This window comes from Larimichthys crocea, chromosome XXIII, assembly GCF_000972845.2.
Source record: "Larimichthys crocea isolate SSNF chromosome XXIII, L_crocea_2.0, whole genome shotgun sequence".
In the NCBI taxonomy this organism is placed as follows: domain Eukaryota; kingdom Metazoa; phylum Chordata; class Actinopteri; family Sciaenidae; genus Larimichthys; species Larimichthys crocea.
This window is the reverse complement of record NC_040033.1, coordinates 10,933,808-10,954,661: the sequence shown is the minus strand read 5'-3', so window position 1 is coordinate 10,954,661 and position 20,854 is coordinate 10,933,808. Positions and strand designations below refer to the sequence as shown.

The 20,854-nt window shown below is 39.1% G+C and overlaps 1 protein-coding gene across 1 annotated transcript; it reads left to right on the top strand.

Annotated features, from left to right (window-relative positions):
• Positions 1 to 3,944: 3,944 nt before the first annotated feature.
• On the top strand, positions 3,945 to 20,797 carry cpa6 (carboxypeptidase A6). Its single transcript, XM_010734057.3, has 11 exons — positions 3,945 to 4,304; positions 6,807 to 6,882; positions 12,691 to 12,815; positions 14,686 to 14,800; positions 15,311 to 15,412; positions 15,515 to 15,619; positions 16,685 to 16,795; positions 17,289 to 17,379; positions 18,236 to 18,438; positions 18,635 to 18,719; positions 19,475 to 20,797. The coding sequence occupies exons 1-11, from the start codon at positions 4,072 to 4,074 to the stop codon at positions 19,687 to 19,689; spliced, it is 1,461 nt and encodes a 486-aa protein (XP_010732359.1). The 5' UTR covers positions 3,945 to 4,071; the 3' UTR covers positions 19,690 to 20,797.
• Positions 20,798 to 20,854: the final 57 nt, after the last annotated feature.

The window sequence follows — 20,854 nt, the reverse complement described above, 5'->3', positions numbered from 1 at the left end:
TGTTAGTATTAAATAAGCGGAAAAGAGACTTGGCAATTGAACTGAATGAGGATGCCTGGATTAAATTCAGTAGTAACACTGATTTTTCATAGACATTTATAGACATATTGCACCTTCAATATTAAACAAGTTAAATTCCCAGGTCTCTAGTGTGCACTAAATGTAGGTTACACACTGCCTCCTTTGTACATTGGATTTTGATCCTGTAATTAAATCTTTTTTTGGGAAGGTATTCCACTAAAGATTAATTAGATTTTACAGCTCACTAAAAGTCTTCTTTTTTTTCCCCAGATTTTCCTCCTTTCTTCCTGTGAATTACTTAACAGTTTTACCTCTTCAGGCCTCTAAACATCATAAGGAAAAAACTCACTACCGGTAATTTAAAGAGAAAAAAGCCAACAAGGTAGGGACCAGCCTCTTTTTTACTGTAGGCTGACTTGATGGTTGGAGCAACAATAACCGAAGCAGCACAGAAATCTTCTTCCACTTTATTGACTGTACGCTTGTTCTTTAACCACTGTGCTCTACTGCCAAGACCCCCTGTTCTTCATTGTGCTTCTCATTCCCAACTTCTATTACTGTAAGCAAGTCTTTGTGCTTTGTAATCTAACAGATGGAGATCTGTGGGCTGCAGATGTCTGAGCAATGCTTAGTGTAACCGATGTTTAATCTATGATCTCACAATGATTGATGATTGCAAACATTAAATCATTGTCATTGAGATTATCTTCCCCTAAATTCTCCATTCATTGTGACTTTTTCTAGCTGCCAAATGGTCCACTTTGTGCTGCCTCCCTGACTGCACATCATCTTTAACCCCCACTTCTCTTTTTTCTTTACTTCTCCCCTCAGGGTCAAAGGGTCATAGATGTTGCACTCACAGCCCTGTTCAGGGTCAGCTGGGACCTCTCAGATCCTGAAGAAGCCCTAAAGACATCACAAAGAGCTGCAGTTAGGCCCAACAGTTTGACCACACCCCCTCCCCTCATCGCCACCATGACTAGCGCAAGCCCCACTTTCAGACCTCATGCTTATCAAAGAGCTCATTCACACCCCTCAGCACAGTTTGAGAGTCAGAGAGGAACATGGTGATTTACTGGACCTCAGTGCCACTCTAAGATTTGCACGCTGTTAGACTGAGCTCTAAGAAAGATGCTTGGTTCTTCACCTTCCCGCAGACCACAGCCCAGAGCAGTGCCACATGCCCAGGTCTGCGTTCCTGTGTGTTAAAAACAACACAGAGACCACCACACTGTGCCCTCAATCTACGTCTGCATGCCCAACGTCATGCTTAAATGACCAGCCAACGTAACAGCCTTTACATGCAAGCCTTTTCGCTCTCCCCACAAATCCCCGAACATGATATACATGGAACTCAAAGCAAGCATTTCATGAATATGCTTCTGTGTGCCGCTGTCATGGTGCTCAAAAACACTTTAGTTTCTGGGTCTATATTATTTCTGAAAGATAGGTCTGTCAGAAAATCCCTCTTTAAACCCTGGTACATTCAATTTCAGTACTGACGACATTTTCCAATGACGAGAAGGATTTTTATGGAATTTAAACCAGAGATGTGTTCACTGTGAATCAGCTTTGATGTGCTGATGAAGTGCTCCTTACTGAAATGCAATTAATACATAAGTACCATCACTTAAACCCTGACATTTTGTTCACATTCACTTTATTTCATCATCGTTTGGGATCTCACTCTACTAAATAGTAATAATAAAAATTGCAAAAGCAACTTTCTGACATTATCAAAACACAATATTTAAGATTTAACTCTTCTCATAGGCTTCACTTCAGATGGAGGTGACAAAATGGTGAGAAATGTCCTGTATGTTATTCTATTCAGTATGTTATGTTAATATGTTATGCATGGGGTCAAGTTGTAGAGCTCATAGACATCTTACAGTTATAAAACTCCACTAAAAGAAATCCAAATAGACTTATTTGGGATTTGGGCAGAGTAGTGGTTGCACATAAACTGTCACAGATGTACAAGATACATGAAAATCCATGTTATTGTGTTTAACTTTGTTTTAAAGCCGAGGTCATACTGAAATGGTTGATCATTTTATGGAGTGGATGTCTAAAACATATCATCAACAAATTTACCTTGGTGTTTTGGCAGATTAGAAACATATTAAGTAGAAAACTATATAGAAAATAAAAAGAAAGAAGTACTAACAGGTCATGAATCCTAAGTAGATATTATAAATATGTACAATCTGTTATTTAAATAAAAAGAGCTTTACAGATTTATGCAGGAATCTGCAAAGTATTCACAGTATTCAGAATATGTAAAGGTGCATACTTAGGTATCAAAAGGCAGTAGTGTATTTATGTCACACATTGAACCAGTTTATGAGCCACTGAGTTTATAAGCAATTCTCTTTCAAGTTTAGGAACTTTGAACCTATTATAAAGGTCTGGGATCTGCAGGAATTGAAAGGGAACAATAATAAGAAGATGAAGCAGGGTTATAAACATTTCCACATGGTATGGTGCAGTATTTGATGGACAACAGGTACCCAGACAACAGAATATTGCTACCATCAAACAACTGCAATACCTTTCTCCAGACTCCAGACCTTCATATTAAGATGTTGTCATTGTCATTTGGAGTGAATATATCAGCATGCCAAGCTAATGAACAACTGCCGATCTTTAAGCTTTTGGCTCTATTATATGTCAACAAGTCAAATAAGACTCACAGTATGTCATCTCAAAGCCATCATGGCTATTAGTCTCTAGTTTGTATCGTCAGTAAATCTTTAAAAGCTTTCAAACTAAATGAAAGAGAAGACAATCCCACTGCTACATAAATCCCTTCCTCAAGTCATCATGTTATGAATTCCTCTGCTTATTTGAGCACCTGTGATCTGTAAATATCATTAACTAAACTATATAATTAAGATTCCTACTGCACTTATCTACAACTTTTGTGCACTGAAGCATTCCTGACCCAGTCTACTGTAATGTCTATTTGTGTTTGGAGCGGATGGATTCAGAAGGAGCCTGGAGTGTTTTGGGTCTGTTGTACGGTAATTGGGTGTAAAACAGGTGGCGCACTGTTGACACTATAGAGAAGCATGTGAAAAATGTGCTGCTGCTATGCAATCACAAAAGGAAAAAGGCTGGCAGTTGACTTAGACATTTAATCACCGTGTTGGGTGATAAGCAGAGGATCAAACGGAGGCACGAAAAGCCTAGAATAACAGGGAGAGCCACCTAAAGCTCCACAGAGGGATTCCTGATGGAGCCCAGCCAAGGCACTGACAGAGCTCACATTGGCTTTGGGGTATAGAGGTATAAGCAAACAGGAAGCTGAGGATTCAGGAGCTCAATGAGCTCTTAAAGTCTGTATGAACAATACTCCCTTATTGTTTTCTGGATTCATTATTTTCTTCCTGTCCACGTGGGACTACTACTCAAGTTACATGGACTACATGATAGCACTATAATATGATGCTGACTGGGATATCAGATTGACTGAATGTGAATGTGCATCATGTGTATGATGTGAACCGGTGGACATCAGCAGCACATTTGGCAGTGAGATGAAAACTCAGATGTTTTATCAAGACGAGAAAAGAGCTGAGTGTCTCCTTCAAAGGACCTGAGCTGAGCGCACTGGAAGAATAAGCCTGTTGTTCCTCTGTGATAAAGATGAGTTACGCGATACAGTTCATGTCTCCACAGAAAAAACTTTATGCATCACTTTCAGTGTTAAGAGAAACATAATTTAACACTTTAAAAGTCACATTTAGCGAATGCAAACATGTGTTCACGGCTCTCTATAGATTATCCCCTGAGCGCTCAGCGCGCACCACTGATCTGGGATCCAGTTACCAACTTCGCCGACACCGGGCCACGTGACTCAGGTCCTCCTCATTTTAAAAAGAGCTGCTACCCCACAATTCCCTCCAGAGCTTCAAAGAGCTGGTAAATGCTTCCCCCCCTGTACCAGATGACCGACTTTCTCACCTTTTGCACCTTCTGTATCAGAGGGACAACTACCGGAGAGCGCAGCGCGACAAAAGAAAAAGTCACTTTGCCAATCTGCTGATGGTGCGCTGGACCGAGTCCTTTTGGGTTGCAATCACACTTTATGTTCTAATAAGTCGGCGTGCGTCCTGCAGAAGGGGAGCCTATAATCGGTATCTTCAGCCTTTGATCTGCTGGCCAAGGATGGACCACAGGAGCGCATTTCGCGCCTCCGTTTTACTGGCTTGTGTGATAATCTGCAGCAACGTGCTATGTCCAGTCGGTGCCTATCTCTACAACAACCGCTACGCAGGGTGAGTAAAGACCCCCATTCATTTCTGGGGCTCATCAGCGTCTGCTAGAGAGGATCATGCGCTCTCATTCTGCAGAAAGAGCGCACAGCCAGATGAGAAGTTTTCTGCGGAGATCATAAACACCAAGACACCACCTTTATCTTATGTTGAGCCTATAGAGAATGAACAAAGAAAGTCTTTATGTTCACTAACTTCTGTTTTTAGTTTACCCTAGACTGATCAAGTTGTCTGATGTTTTTTTTTTTTTTTTTGGATAAGATTGTATCTGTTCTGTGCTGCAGAGAGGCATTCAGATTGCTCATGATAGGCACAGATGAGAGTGGGGATGCTTGCAGCAACAGTGGCCTGTCAAAAATGCACAAAGTATTCATTTCAAAAATTATAGCTGTAAGATGGCAACAAACTCCAGCTCTCACTGTGTCGCCATGTGATTCTATGATCACAAGAGGGAACAGATTTTTCCAAACAGTCATTTTCTGTCCAAAGCTTTGACATACCAGTCTGCCTGCATGAGGCAGAATGTGGGGCGCACACCTTCTCCACCTGGACCCTAAATATAATTCAGGATTTGACCTTGGATGTGAAATCTTGGGGGTAGTTGGACAAATAGATGGTCTCCAAATGGGACCATCTGGAGATGAATACATAGTAATTTGGGTAAACATATAGAAGGCATGACTGGGGCATGTCAGGGTTTATGGTCTGTTTTTCAAAAGAGCTTTTCATGTAATTTAGCGGAGGGAGCCCACCTCTGCTGGAAACCCCCTCCTCGTCTGTCTCAAACAACATATATTTTGGATATGCTCCAAAAATTGTGTAGCTCACACCACCTCTGGTTTGACACAAAAAGTCCAAATATGTATAGCGCTGTGCAGGGGCCCATGGTGGGTGTTGTTCTACTCTTGCCTGAAAAAAAAAGAAGATATTTCATATCATTTATGGATTGATCATCTTGACATCATTGAACACTAAGATTTGGATATTGAGAAAAGATGATTGTACTTTATCACAGTATCAAGACACTGCTAAGAGTAAACGTCTTGAATTAAGGACCGGATCTTAAAAGCAAATTGCTTCCATCCCAGAGACAGTACTGCTGTGGGAATCAGCAGACTGACAACTTAAGGACAGCTTTAGCTCAGAAAGCCCTGCAGCTGGTAGATGCAAAGCAAAAGGCCCTTGCCAGGCCAACACTGTAACAAAAACAGTCTGTCATTTTTGAGAATTACAAAAAAAATTACAAAATGGTTCAATTTGGACCAGAGCTCTGGGGGTGCCACTTATTTTTTTTATTTTTTTTTCCAGTGGAACTGTATGCTCCACTGAAAACAAAAAACACCACTCTAATTTGGTATGAAAACACGTTTCTCTGATGTTTCAGAAGGGGAAATACGTGTTTCCATTTGTGTTTCCTCCAAAATAAAATGAAAAAAACCCTACTGACAGCCTGTTTGCTTTGAAGTCCACTTTCTATCAATGCCGTCGCCATGGAAACAGGCTGATTTTCATGAGTGTTGTGGTCAGCTCACATGGGACACCCCGGACCCTTTTGTTCCTCAAACCTCAAAGTGGCCTGCTGCCACATTTGTTTAGTTGGGCCCCAATATCCTGTGTGACACATTGTAAAAAAAAAAAAAAAAAACCTTTGAAATATCAGAAAACATTAGAGATGAAGACACCAAGAGAGAGGAAGAAAGAGATTTCTTAAAAAAGGGGACACATACAACCTGGCACACAGACAGGTAACTTCAGCAGACATAGATAGTCTATAATTAGGAGACTATAATAAATTATTGGCAACATGTTATCTCTTAGGTCAACTCCAGGAACAGAAAGCAACACTATGTAAGAAGCAGGGTGAGGATAAAGAGCATCTTTGTTTTATCGCTAGGTGATATAAAAGATGTGGTTTGCAGATTGAGTGAGAAAGACTCTAAAGCTTCAGATCACAGTCACAATTATCTGCCAAAACCAACATGTTAAGAATGATACATCTGCATACTGAACAAATTTAACTCATGTATGCTATAGCAGTTGACTCTCCTTCTTAAATCTTGGTAAATAAAAGTACTCAATGTCAGCAAAAGCAGAATTAATATAAATTCACTATACTACAGATTCATTTTAAGCCTCATGTCGTCATCTGAATGTGCCAAAAAAAAAAAAAAACAAGTTCCAGGTGCTATCTGCAGAGCTGGAAAATATGAAATCTAATCCTATAATGATGTCTAACGCAGATTGTTTGACTGAGGTTTGAACCTGTCATCCACAGGACAGATGAACCACCCTATAAAAGAGGAACCACCCAGTTCACCATCCAACATCTGCTATTATAAGTGTCACTTTCCGTCAACACAAAAGGAGCTTACATTACCTGTGACTTCATGCCTTTTTGAAATGGATCCAAGCCACGTCGCAGTCAATTTTAGTGCCGTAAAAACCCTTTGGGACAGTTTGATCCCAGTTGTAAGCCGACACTTGTTTGCCCTGTTGTCTTTGCAGTGATCAAGTCTTCAGGATAACTCCGAGTAATGATGAGGAGGTCCAAGTGCTCAAGAAAATCCTGGGACATATGAAGGTTGGTGCATATATTTTTTAAAAATTGTTATTACATTCTTACACCGGCCCCCAGTGGTCCTTCTGTGACACTTGACCAGCATTCACAGACAGAGTGACGGGTGACGCTGGTGGTAAAAGAAAGTGATGTGACAGAGGTCTGGGGACAGCGATAGTCAAAACAGAGAGACAAGGAGCAGCCGAGTGTGGTCATCTGTCACAGCCACGACATATTCCCGGTCTGACAGTCTGAGACATTGTTGATAGGATGCTTTGTGTTGCGTTTCAGAGAGAAACCCCAAGAGAGGAATTGGAGGAAAATACAAAACATTTCTTTATAATGATGCTGCAGTTTAGAAACTATATAAACATGTGTTTCAAAGATCCTGGAGGACACGAAGGCCTCGCCTTTATTCCCACACTCATTTGGGAGTAATTACCCATCAGCCTCAGGAGCATGGATTGACCTCCCTTTGTACATTGTTTTAGTTTGCAAATACACAGCGACGTTTCGCATAGACAAGCATAGACATTCTTATTCAAGAAATAGTCAGAGAACTACTTTGAATAATTGATTGAACAGATTAAAGTGAAAATCATTTTTTTGAGTATAACTATTCCTCTGCAGATTATTGGTGCAATTAGGGAAATTGTGCTCATAAAATACCAAAGCACATTTGTGAATATAAGATGACAGTGATTACTTTATAGTAATAACTAGTGACTAATAGATGCATGACAACACAAAAACTGATTGCACAAAAGTTTCTTACTGTAGTTGAAGAAACTAACAGAGCAATGATAAATGAAAGGCAGCCCTACAGTGATTTTAGAAAAATGTTTATGAAATATTTGGAAAGAAACAAAAATGATTTAGTGATTGTGTATTTGTAACCCCCTGACTTCAATACAAAGCCATGTGTTAATGGAATCTTTTGTTTTACCATAAGTTGCGTGAGTTATTTAGCTATACGTACTAGTGCTAAAGCTTTGAACTGCATCTCATGGTTTATTTTGTTTAATTACCTTTATTACGATCTCACATTTTATTTTACGGGTCTTTCCCCCAATAATTTCCCAGGATGTTTCCTGGAAGGCATTATGTAATCTGTTACTAATTACAGTGAAAATAGAGGCCATTAAAGCTCTGTGATCGTTGGTGTAGTTAAGGTTTTGTTATTTTTGTTGAATTTTTTATGTAGCTGTTAAAATAAAAGTTACAAACAACATAACTGAACAGCTAATTGAATAAAAGAAAGAAAACATTTTAGAGACTTTCTCTGTTAGGGTTGAAGAGATTTCAGTCTCTGCAGTTCTACAGCCCTTTGGCAGTGTGGTCCGTTTCTCCACTTTGGTTTGGTCTGCTTGGTTTGTGTTTGTGTCTCATCAACATTTTCTGTATGAAAGGCTTCTGTTTGGGTTCAGGTCAGGCTGTCGTTTAGTGATCCAGAACCAATACAGCTCTGAGTAGGGAAAGAACAGAAGAGGGCAAAAGAGGGTTCAGTAAATGTTTATGATTTGCGGTGAGGAATAACGGGCGAGAGCCAGGCCCCTGGTCAGGACCTGGACGGAGTTTTATGTATGTAAGGGCAGCGGACACGGTGCTCCAAGGCCAACCGAGACAGTGGCAGCTACTGTTTGGACAGCTGTGAAATGTGTTTTCAGTAGCTTAGCCACACTGCTATGCCTCCAGCGCCAGAGAAACATTTTTCAGCCTCCTGCTAGGCATGAGGTCAAGTAATAAACAACCACTGTCACTATAGATTGCAAGGAAATCAAGAATCAGATCCATTGTCAACAAAATAACACATTTCTTCAAGTCATAATTTTTTTTTATTACTATGCTGATTGACACGTTGTTTAACTTGTACACGTGAAAGATTTCACCACTCCAAGCACCTGCTGGTGATTCCCAAGAAAAAACCCAGGTACACAAAAATCAATGTGTTCTGCATTTCCAGGAGCAGCAAAAAAACACTTCAGGACAAATTTAAGCAACATAAATGGTAGATAGCAAGAGCTGTGAAAGCCTGAGTGAAACTATCTGTATTAAAAAGTAATACAAGGATGAAGTAAACCTAGACTGAGAGCTGAACTCTGAGCAACCTAGAAAAGAAACCCAACAGCTCCTGAATGCACCCAGTAGAGCAAATACCTTCATAAAAGCCACACATTGTCAAGATAAGATTTCTACATGTTGAATTTTCACAAAAAGTTAATAATTACTTTGGTGTTTGTCATTACCACTTCAGTTGCTGGAGTGGTTCTTTGTAAACTATGGCTGTAGCTAACTTTATCATTTAAACATTTTGTTCAAGAATGTTGAAAAACCTTGATGCCAATTCCCTTAAACCCATGGTGATGGCATTAGATTGCTCACTTGGTCGGCATTCTTCTTATTACACAAAGCAGAGAAAAGGAAAAGAAAATCCTCACGATAGAGAAGCTGTCTCTTTGTCTCTCTCTCTCTCTCTTTCCTGGATCATAAAAGTTTTTCCAGGAATTAAATCCGTGAAAGACATGCACCAAAAATATTACCATCACTGCTGTCATTGCATCCAATTCATTATTCCATTATTTACTGTCTGTGAAGCTGGTTTAGCATTTATTTATAAATGACATCATTATTACAGTTAATCTCTTCTGACAGACTGTTTCATCACGAGAAGAGACTTAAGTATACTATAATTCATTATAATTCACATTTAAACTCAGCTATACAGTATTTTAGGAATGAATGTTTCATTTTTGGATCTGTGATGGATCTTATGTGATGCATGATTGATGTTTGTACAAGGTTTTTTTTTTTTTTGCTGATCACTTGGTTTAATTCCATTTTGTTTGCTTGAAAAACACCTAAAATGACGATGATACTTTGAAACCTGCCTATTAAGTTAGGTTGAAGTTGAAGTTAATCAAAGAGGGCTGGAACACATCTGAGCTGAGCTCATAGGAAAAGATTCTTTTGATTTTTTGCTTAAATATTTAACCAACAGTATTATTTATTGACGTATTAAATTATATTTGACTGGCCTGATACTCCTTTATTGTTCTGGGATCTGTATACATCTTCAAATTACCTGTTTTTTCCATCCATTACACCGGATGTTAGAGTTCCCCATCTGCTAAAGCCCACTTTAACCCCTAGACAGAATATCAAAGGACTATTTTGACATTTTTTTTAGAAAATACGCCTATTTGCTTTCTTTGCTGACAGTTAGATAAATACTGAAAAGATGAAACTGGAACCAACAGCTGGTTCGCTTAAGAAGGGGTCTAACTTCCTGGGCTCTCCACTGCCTGGCAACCTTATGTTGACAACTAAACCTCAGTTGCTATGCTTGGCCGTTAAATAATCCAGCACATAAATCAGCCACAACTTGTTGATTTGTACAGATTAAACTAACAAGATATAAAGCGATAATTAGTGAGCTTCAGAAATGTTTCTAGGCGGACTTTGTAAGCTTTGGACAGAGACAGGGGAGCTGTTTCGCCATGTTTGAAATATTTGTGCTAAGCTAAGCTGCTACAGCTGCTTAGAGTGGTATCAATCTTCTCATGTAACTCTATTAGACCTATTATGGCTATAACATATTTACTTACTCACTCGTGTTTTACTTTGGCTCGTTTTCTTTCACTTGACATATAAACACTCAGTTACAGCTTCACCTCATCTGCCTTAAGGAAACCCAACTCTTTTTATTGAACCATAACTTTTCCTTTCTTCTTCTGCCCATGTCAGTATTACATCAACCAAAACAACACAAATTCAATTTATAGCTGCTCCGTATACACAGATACACACACACACGCACATAAAAAAAAAAAAGAAGAATCACATTAAAAAATCAGGAGACAGAAGACTTATAAAGCAGACAAAGAATGCATCTTTAGGGCTCATAAATAACAACCATAAAGTTTTAAATTGAAAAAAAATGTTTGTGAGGGGTTGTGTTATCTGATCAGGAACCTGCCCTTTTAGGCATATGTGTTTTGGATTTGTTTGGCTAACAGAGGAGCGGTGCTGAAACATTTGTGGCACTTAACCATTTGGAAACGCCATAAAAGTGCAGCAGTAGAGAGCGGTTTATACTGGAGGGCACCAAACATTCCAGTTAAGGATTTTCTACCCCTCTGGCTCTAAACAAAGTTAAATTAATCTGGTATGCATTGCTGTAAACCATTAAACCAATTGACACATTAACAAGCATGTGTGCCAGCCTGCATGTCTCTGCCGCCCATGCTACAGTAGAAATTAAATCCAGCTGAGGACACTCACACATGTCTGTTCAGCACTGAATATGCAGGATCCTCTTTGCAGTGACTACTGTGCGTATCATTTGTACATCAGTGCTCGGAAAATTCTTTTAGTTTCTGTGTTATTTTATCAGTTACCACATGGTGTCTGTGTTTATATAGTGGGCTAACGTAGCCGGTGAGCTGTCTGTTTCAGCTTAAGTTAACAGACCCGACTATCACGCCTTGATAACAGGCTCTGAAAGACAGGATTTCTGTTGCGAATACGAGGTCAGACAGTAGAGAGGGAAGCAGAGGGAGAGTCATTCGCTGCAGGTTGTTAACGAGACACATCAGAGTGCGCTTTGCACCATTAACGCCTAAGCGTCATCAACATTCCCCCTGATTTAGTCCATCGCTTGAAGGTAGAGAGGAGAGGAATGTTAAACTGTTCAGGTCTCACCGACACAAATTGGTGATCATCACCAAATGTTTGGTGCTCTTTTAAACACCCTGAAGAGAAGATGATTAGGTTGTTTTCGGAGTCGAGTCTTGCTCTTTAGTTGAGTTTAGTTTAGTTTAGTTTAGTTTAGATGGCAGACATAACATTACATAGTGGTCTACTGTGTTTTTGTCGTAAATAGTAAATCCAGTACCCATCTTGTTAAGTGGATAAGATATCAGACAAAACATAGCAGAGCCAGATTAGATAAAGATTCATGTCAATCTCATCATTTTCCTTGTCTTAAATTCAGTGTTTCCACAATCAGTTACATTTATTTAGTCACACCTGACTGTACCTTTTGTATTTGTCTCAGTTTGGGAGAAACCATGATTTGAGCTATCAGTTTTCATATTGGTAGAGGAAAGTAGCTGCACCGCACATCTTTTATCAATAAAGTCACAGCAAGTCAGCCAAAAAACTGTTTAACAGTATATCCATTTGATATACTTTGAGATGTCAGGTATTTAATTAGCTGAGTTAAACAAAAACAGACATTCTAGTCAAAATATTGTTGTTCATTACAGTTTCTTAACTGATACTACTTGTTATGGGAATTTTTTAAGAAAAACCCTTGAATAAGGAAGACTGGATTCGTCAAGTGTCAAAGTTTAGGTTGAATTCATTATTCTTGTACAAGAAGGAGTGTTTAACAGTGCAACACACAAAAAGGGGTTACAGAGAAAAGGCTCCCTGAGGAGCTCTAACAGTTTGTTCTTATACATTTTTTTTTAAATGGGCTGTCTCGGACACCTCCCCACTGATACAGTTAATATCATAATGTCCTTTTTTGGTTTTCTGCTCAGTAATGAGCATTATGTTTCATATCCAAATGATACTTCCCTAACCTGTCTCTCTTGTCCTTGTACAATTTTCTTAATTATCTCTCCCTGCCAGCCTCAGTAAACACAGGATAAATAAGTGAAGTGGACGAGACATGCAAAAAACAGGACACACACACACTCTCGATGAGTTAAAACATCTGCACCCCAGTATCACTTCATGATATATACAGTGTATGTACTAATATTGAAATTTTGGTGTTTGTATCTCTGTAACGTCTGATCTAATATATTTATCCTGTTCCTTCAGGTGGACCTCTGGCAGCCCAACAGTGCTACTCTAATCTCTCACAATGCCACTGTGGACGTCCATGTGAAGCGCAATGACACGCAAGGTTTACATGCACGCTTAAAGCAGGAGCATATTGATTATCGGTAAGACTGAAGCGACCGCCAGTCATAAACACAGAGACATACTGCAGTACACATGCGTGCTTGCTTGAGTACTCTCACACATTTTGGTAATCTTGTTTGCAGCCCCCGAGACACATCTGTTATCCAAAGGCTGTTGAAATTACACAGCTTTCCCTGGACAGAATATACGATTTGCACATGCAGAGTCAGTTTGCATGCACAAAACACACTCATACTTCCTCAAAGCTGGGACTCACGAAAAAACACACACCCAGTACATCATAAGCCCTTTCCCAATCTGTTCCCTTTCATCTCTCTACCCCATCCCTCATCAAAATTAACGCTGAAGTGATGGAGGTTTATCAAAGCAGCCGCAGCCGCAGATAGAAAGAAGTCCATTGTCGTCTCGTCCCCGGGGATGAATTGCAGATCCTTTTATTTCTGCTCTGTGTTGATTGAGTGAGAAAATGGTTAACACTGCAGGGGACCGTCTTTGGTAGATGGTTGGGTTTTGAGGGAAAGATGCATCAAAGATCAAATTCTACTTTCAGGGAAATAATCCATTTTCTTTAGTGTTATGGAGGTAGTTATGGATATAGCTGTATATATAAGGTCGTCGTGAGGAAATGTTCTTCTGGCGTCCCACATAGCTGCTATAAAAACACGTCATCTGTTTTAGGTTGGGGTGGGAAGTGAAGAGGCATAGTGAGCAGTCTATAAACAGATAATGATGATAATAATTATGGTTTTGGATAATTTGCAACACATTTGATTTACTGATAGACAGCAGCGACATAAGTAGAATCATTTGTGCTTTCAAAGAGGTTGAGTGCTGATGCAGAAAACTGGTTCAGATATTGGAAAAGAAGACGACGAGTGAAAGCAGTTGTGTACTTGGCATTAGGAATGAGTCAACAATAAATTCAGAACCCCTGATCCATCACTTCATACCAGCCATCAACACTCTGTGACACTTAGACGCATCATGTTAGAGTTAATGCTGTGAGTGCAGAGCTATAAACATGTCACGCAAATGTCAAGCTGAGACAGTAAAAACACTCTTACACACTCAGAAAACTACTGACAAGCCATGAGAAATTCCTAATGTATAGAAATTTAATTACAACCACTTAACAGGACCAATCTGCAGCCATTTTCCATGCACGCTGTTATACAGTAGCTACATGGGTATCTCTCTTTTGTGTTTCTAAGTTGTAATAAAAGGTTTTCTTAATGACTATTCATAAATTTATCTGTACTTAATAGATGAGTTATTAATGAAAACAGTAACAACATTTAGGTTGCCAGCTATCGAAACACACCCTTCACATGACTAAAGTTTCACCCACGTGACCTGTATGTGCCAGCTCTATACTGAAGACCATGAGATGCACTTGAAAGCTCAGAAAGGTTAGATTATTTAGTTATGTATACAGCTGAAAGGATTCGTTGATTAGCCAATCATCTCTATCATATTTGTGGTAGCTGTACTATTTCTAAAATTCACAGTTTTAGGCTATTTGAAGAGTCATGAATGCACTTATAAATTACATTTTCTGGATTATTATAGTGAAAGAGCCCTTTACTAACAATTAACTACCGCTCTACAGTATGACTTATTATGACTTTATCATTGGCTTACTCACTCACTCAAAAGATAGAGCAAGTTATGTAAGAAATGAATAATCAGAAGTAACTCAAAGGTGTTTATTGAATCCTGATTACTGATCTACAAAACATTGTTAAATGATTTACAGCTGTTACAACTTATAAAGCTTATTAGAAAGTACAAGAAGAAATATTGGAAATCCTAGTGTATAGTTTGCAGTGTTACAATGGTTGGCTATCGTGTCTACCATGTGTTGTCTAACTCACTCTCTACCATCCACAGGGTGTTTATCTCCAATCTACAGAAGGAAATTGAAAAGCAGACGGGATATCGCTCCTCTCGCAAGCGGAGGTCAGAGTCTCAGTATGACTACGAGGTTTACCACTCTCTGGAAGAGGTAGATGTAAAGCGCACCATCTACCTATCTCTCACTCTCCTCTGCTCTCTAATCCAATGCACACAGAAAGTAAACAAACATCCTCTCCAAGGTGCTCTCAAACTCCCAATTACACCGTTCCACAGGTGTCTCTCTCCTACTGCTTCGTGCCCTCACAGATAGGGACATGCACTCTTCTTCAGACACTTCACAGCTTTAGTGTTTATTTTCCCAGCTCTACCAGACTCCTGGTTCATGAATCTGTCAGGCCCTACGAAGTAGCATGAATTCCACACACACACACACACTTCCTCAGAGCCTAAACAAAACTTGAGTACTCCGAGCTTTGATCCTCTCCTTCATTGTAAAACACAAATGCATGCATCACTCTGTGCCTGTGCAGACACATCACGCAAACAAAGGCTCATACTCTATAGACATACTTATCTTTTCACTTCACTATTTTCCCCATTTACTTTTGTAAACCTTGTAAACAAATTTTTGAATTTTACATTATTTTCTGCCCTTCAGATCCAGAGCTGGATGTTTGAGATGAACAGAACCCACTCCGACCTGGTTGACATGTTCTCCATCGGGAAGTCGTACGAGGGGAGACCGCTTTATGTGCTTCAGGTAAGGAGAGAAAGCAAGTGAGACACGCACATGAAAAATGACACACAGGCGCATTTGCAAATGAATGCTACTCTAAAACTGACAGCACTTGTCTCCTGCCAGATAGGAAAGAGAAGTCGTCATCAGAAAAAAGCTGTGTGGATCGACTGTGGTGTCCACGCCAGAGAGTGGATAGGACCTGCCTTCTGCCAGTGGTTTGTCAAAGAGGTAGTCTTCTTTTTCCAGTCTCCTAATTTAAATACACCATTTGCACTTTGTGCATTGTTTGCACGAATGCATGTTCCAACAGTGTCTTAACTTAAATGACGGCCTGCAGCAAGCAGTTTGTAATGTTTGGTTGGTCTCTAGGGTCTTCAACAAAGCATGAACATCTGTTCACTTGTCAAGAACACCCTTTATTGTTCAGATGTTAAACATAACCCAGACGTTTACACAAGTTCCGTCACGCCCTTAAAGTCTTAGTTAGTACCCTCTGAAATGAGGACGGTACCAGACCAGAGCCCGACATTTACTGCAATAACCTTTAATGACTCGTTTTATACTGCATAGATGCCAGATGAGTGGGATTTGCAGCACAGTGAGTGCCAGAACGTTAAAATAATTAAAGGAAAGTCTATGAATATTAAGCAGCCTCTTTTAAGGAATACTTACATGATAGCAACATGCTCAAACAAGAAATATTTCAAACCAAATGAACTGATGTTGACAAAAATAACTGCTTCAGCGTGTCACTATAAAGTAGTATGTATAAAACAATGTTTTTTTGTGCTCTACAGACACACGAGAGACTAACTATAATACATGACTAGTTCACTTTAGGACTTCACAAGGATTTACAAGTGCAATATTGGAATTCTTCTTGTCTCTTTGAGTGAATAGGACAAATAACAGCAGGAAATCAGAAACAGAGTGATATAAAAATAAAGAAAGGAGAAGAAAAGAACAAGAAACGAAAACATTTGTCTCAGGGAAACAGTCAAAGATGCTCCACTTCGCACGAACATATGTCCTAGAATACGAATCAACTTTAATGTAGTAACTAAGGTTGACCACTGGAGGTCAGGGTGCCATCTTTGTTTAAGGCTTAAGGCACATTAACCTTGAGTCTGTTTAAAGAGCAGGTACAAGCAGTATTAGCACAGTGCCCATGCCAATCCTCAGAGTATTAATCTACTGTGCATTTAAAAACAACCATGCATGAGCTCAAAACAATAAAGATCTGTGTGATCAGTCAATGCTCTGTAATTATAATGTTTTATATTATAATTTAAGGCCATCAACTCATACCAGTATGACTCTATGATGAGACGACTCCTTAACCAGCTCAACTTCTACATCATGCCTGTCTTCAACGTGGATGGATATCATTTCAGCTGGACGACGGTACTGTCTTTCTGCATGCACAATATCTTACTGTCGATGGCTTTCTTTTTCAAACAGTATGAGTCAGAAGTTTTGATTGTTTTCTTTGAGGGAAGGTCGTTTTTACAGAAGAATCCAGGGCCCAATCGAGAAGCCTCTTTATTTTATTCCAGAGCAAATACTATTCAGAATAAAAACTGGTGATACATCACTTCTGCCCAGAAATATGTTCGAGGCAATATACTGAATATTCTGTGAGAGGATCAGAAGTATATAGCAGAGAGAAACGAGGATGGTTTTTATGTGGTCCTTTATTGCTGTATCTATGTATACTTGAGTGAAAAATGGCCCTCATCTACTGTCTACATATCTGTGGTTAGTAATAGACCAACCAGAGCTGTGTGAGTGCCAGGTGGATTTTTTTGGAGCTGGCAGGTAGCTCCATTTGTTCGATGAGTCTGATTGTCAATAGACATCTAGCACACAATCATAGTGTCCTTATTTTCTCCTGTAGGATCGATTCTGGAGGAAAACAAGGTCAAAAAATCACAAGTTCCACTGCCGAGGAGTGGACGCTAACAGAAACTGGAAAGTGAAATGGTGTGGTGAGTTTGATCTCTTTCTCACACATACAGAGACACGCACACTGCGAAACTGGCAAGACACTCCTTATAATCTGTTGCTGATGTAGTCGTTTTCTGTCTATTAATGAGTGTAAGCTGTGGATAAAATATTTGTGTGGTGACAACAATCTCTGTTTGATGCCATTTAGTGTCTGGTGGGAGGTGGTGTTGATGGTGCTTGGAGGGAGGGGGGGTGGGGGTTCTGCTGAATCATCATCACTGCAGGAGGGCTCTGAGACTATAGCAGAGAGATTTGCGGTACAGACAGACATATAGAGATTTGATGTGAGTTAAGAGACAATTGAAACTGAAGGAATATTACCTCACAAATTGGGTGTTTGGGTAATCTTTCTGGGTAATCTGCTGTCAGTGAAAACTATGACTTTGGCAAAAAAAAACGGGAAAAAGGAACAACATATATTGTTTTTAATCCACCCATGTGTATGAGTTTCTACTTGAGTAAGGGACTACTGCAGAGATGCATATAACAGGACATAGTCGGTTCTAAGATAACTTTCAGCCTGGCTGAAGTCCATACTTACTCATTAACAATATGACCATCACATTGCTTCTATTATTTATAGATCACATCAAATTTAACCATAATCATTTATTCCTATCGATTGGTTTTGGCAATGGGTTTCTGCAAAGCATTTTGGAACCTTATTATCTCTGACTTCAATTATCTTTGGCATTATAATGTGAACATGGTGATTTCAATCTGTGTCTGTCTGAATTTGTTTTATTTTTGAAGCCGGATTGTGTCCAGAATATATAAAGTCCATCTTGATCACATGGTGTGATTAAGAGGCCTATTTTTCCTCCTTTCCTTCCCTAGATGAGGGTGCCTCCTCTCATCCCTGTGATGACACCTACTGCGGCCCCTTCCCTGAATCTGAACCTGAAGTCAAGGCTGTTGCCAAGTTCTTGCGCAAGCACAAGAAACGTGTCAAAGCATATATATCCATCCACGCCTACGCCCAAATGCTGCTTTACCCTTATTCCTACAAATATGCCACTATCCCCAACTTCAACTGCGTGGTAAGAGATCCATTGCTTGATAATTAACCAATAATCTGCAAGTCTTTAAAACAATATTGTATCTATCTATCACCTTCCAGTGGCCTACTGTATGGTTGTATGTTGGAGTTACTAAACAGGAATGCTTTGATATTAAATTCTTCTTTAAAGACGTATAGGATCACTAATGAGGCGGTCTTGTGCTTTCACTGTCCAGGAGTTAGCAGCTCATAATGCAGTGACAGCCCTGTACTCCGCCTATGGAGTGAGGTATAGATATGGACCTGCCTCCACAACTCTGTGTGAGTACTATATTTTCTCTTCACTTCCAGGTATAGAAAACAAAAATAATTGACTTTTTGTCATGTCAAACCTTCTAATTTCTGTGTTTTTTTTAAATGGCAGGCAAAAAAAATAGATGCTTAGTCATCTTATGAAGTAGGGAGAAGTGCCAGTTTTCTTTTGCATATAAATTCAATCAAGTCTTGCACTCAGTATGCTGTATTTACCCTTTGAGAGGAGCTAAATGCAGAGATGGAGATGTTTTACCATTAAGAATGAAATGCTTTCAGGATGAGCTAAAACTGAATTGATTTATTGTCAGCAGTGGTTGAAGTAATATTCAAATAATTTACTATGTAAAAGTAGCATGACCTCAGTCAAAAATGCTCCATTACAAGTAAAAGTCTTGCGTTAAACTTTTATGTGTACTAAAGTACAGAAGTAGTAACAAAATGCACTTAAGTACTCGCAGAAGGGTTACAATATTATATTCTCTGGTGATTATTATTGATGTATATATTCAAGCTGTACATTAAAGTGGAGCTCATTTTAACTACTATAACACTGCATGAGATAAACCAGACCATAAACTGGTTCTGCTGTGAATGTTAACTCTAGCTGTTGATAAAATGTAGTGCAGTAAAAAGTTACAGTATTTTCCTGTGAAATGCAAAACTATGCACCACTGATTGTCAGATGTATTTATGTTTCACCATGCAAACAACCACTGACGTTTGTAAAATACATTTTTATTGTTTGTTGAACCTTTTCACAGATGTCAGCTCTGGCAGCTCTATAGACTGGGCCTACAGAAACGGGATCCCATATGCATTCGCATTCGAGTTGAGGGATACAGGATACTTTGGCTTCCTCCTGCCTGAATCTCTGATCAACCCGACCTGCACTGAGACTATGAGGGCAGTGAAGGCCATTGCATCAGGTCTCCTGAAGAAGTGTGAGACACACAAGGACAGATTTCCATATATATGAGCACATATGCAGCTCAACCCTCACAGTTACTTATCTCAACACCTCATATATCTCTTGAGATTTCATATTCTTCCCAGATATTATCAGGAGATGAACTGACAAGGACCAGCAAAGCATGAATTTTAATTTGCGTTTCTTGTTTTTGAGGTTGTTTACCTCAATTTCCTTTTCTGGTATCATATGAAATGATGTTTTTTTGTATCAATAACCATGAATCCTCAAAGTGACCAGTCTGTTAATATACATATACAGGAGGGAACATCCTCTCTAGCATGTAATTATCTCCATTTACAAAAAAAGCAGACTTTTCCATAACATAAGCTTCTTCTAGTGAATGGTGGTCATGTGAGCACTTGTCATGATACAGCAGCACTTTTTTTTTTTTAAAGGAAACAACTAAGATTTTAATATCTTCTGAAAATATATTATGTTAAACAAACTATTTTTAATGAATATACCCATATCTCTATTTTTATTCTGTTTGCTTTTTATTATTACCAAGTGCCGGTTTAGATGTTCAACTATAACATTAATGTGTCAATGCCTTTATTACTGCAACATTGTTGGTGTACACAATATGCTATCACCTGACAATCTTGGGTTTAGTTTTAATTGAGATGTCTTTTCGTTAAATGTTTGAGATCTGGAAAGAATGACCTGTCACTTCAGTAGCTTACTGTGTCATTACTCAGGTATGGATCAACGACAGAGTCCAAAATGTTTACTTTTGACAGCTTATGTGCTTAACATGAGATTCTAATAAATGTCTGACTTGAATAAATTGTTGTTATATAACACAGTAAATGTTCATTCTACTTGTCAGTCTGTTGTTTTAAAATTAAATCTACATTTGTGTTTTCTACATGTTTTGTACACATAATAATAAACATTATTTTAGTCACTTTCGTTATAATAAACTCACTGACCAGTGTCATTCTAAAATAACAGCTTCAAATGCAACATTTTAAGTCAAGCTCTCTCTTTTAAAGCATCCTCCTCGTTTTCCTTTCCACCCCTCATATCCCGTCTCTGATTCTGCAGCTCAGCTCTTATTTATGGATTCAGAAACGGACACATAAGACATCCCAAAGTTTAAAGTGAACTCTGCCTCCCACAACTGCCAAATCTGTGTTGTCAAATTGCCAGATTTTATGGATGTATTTTC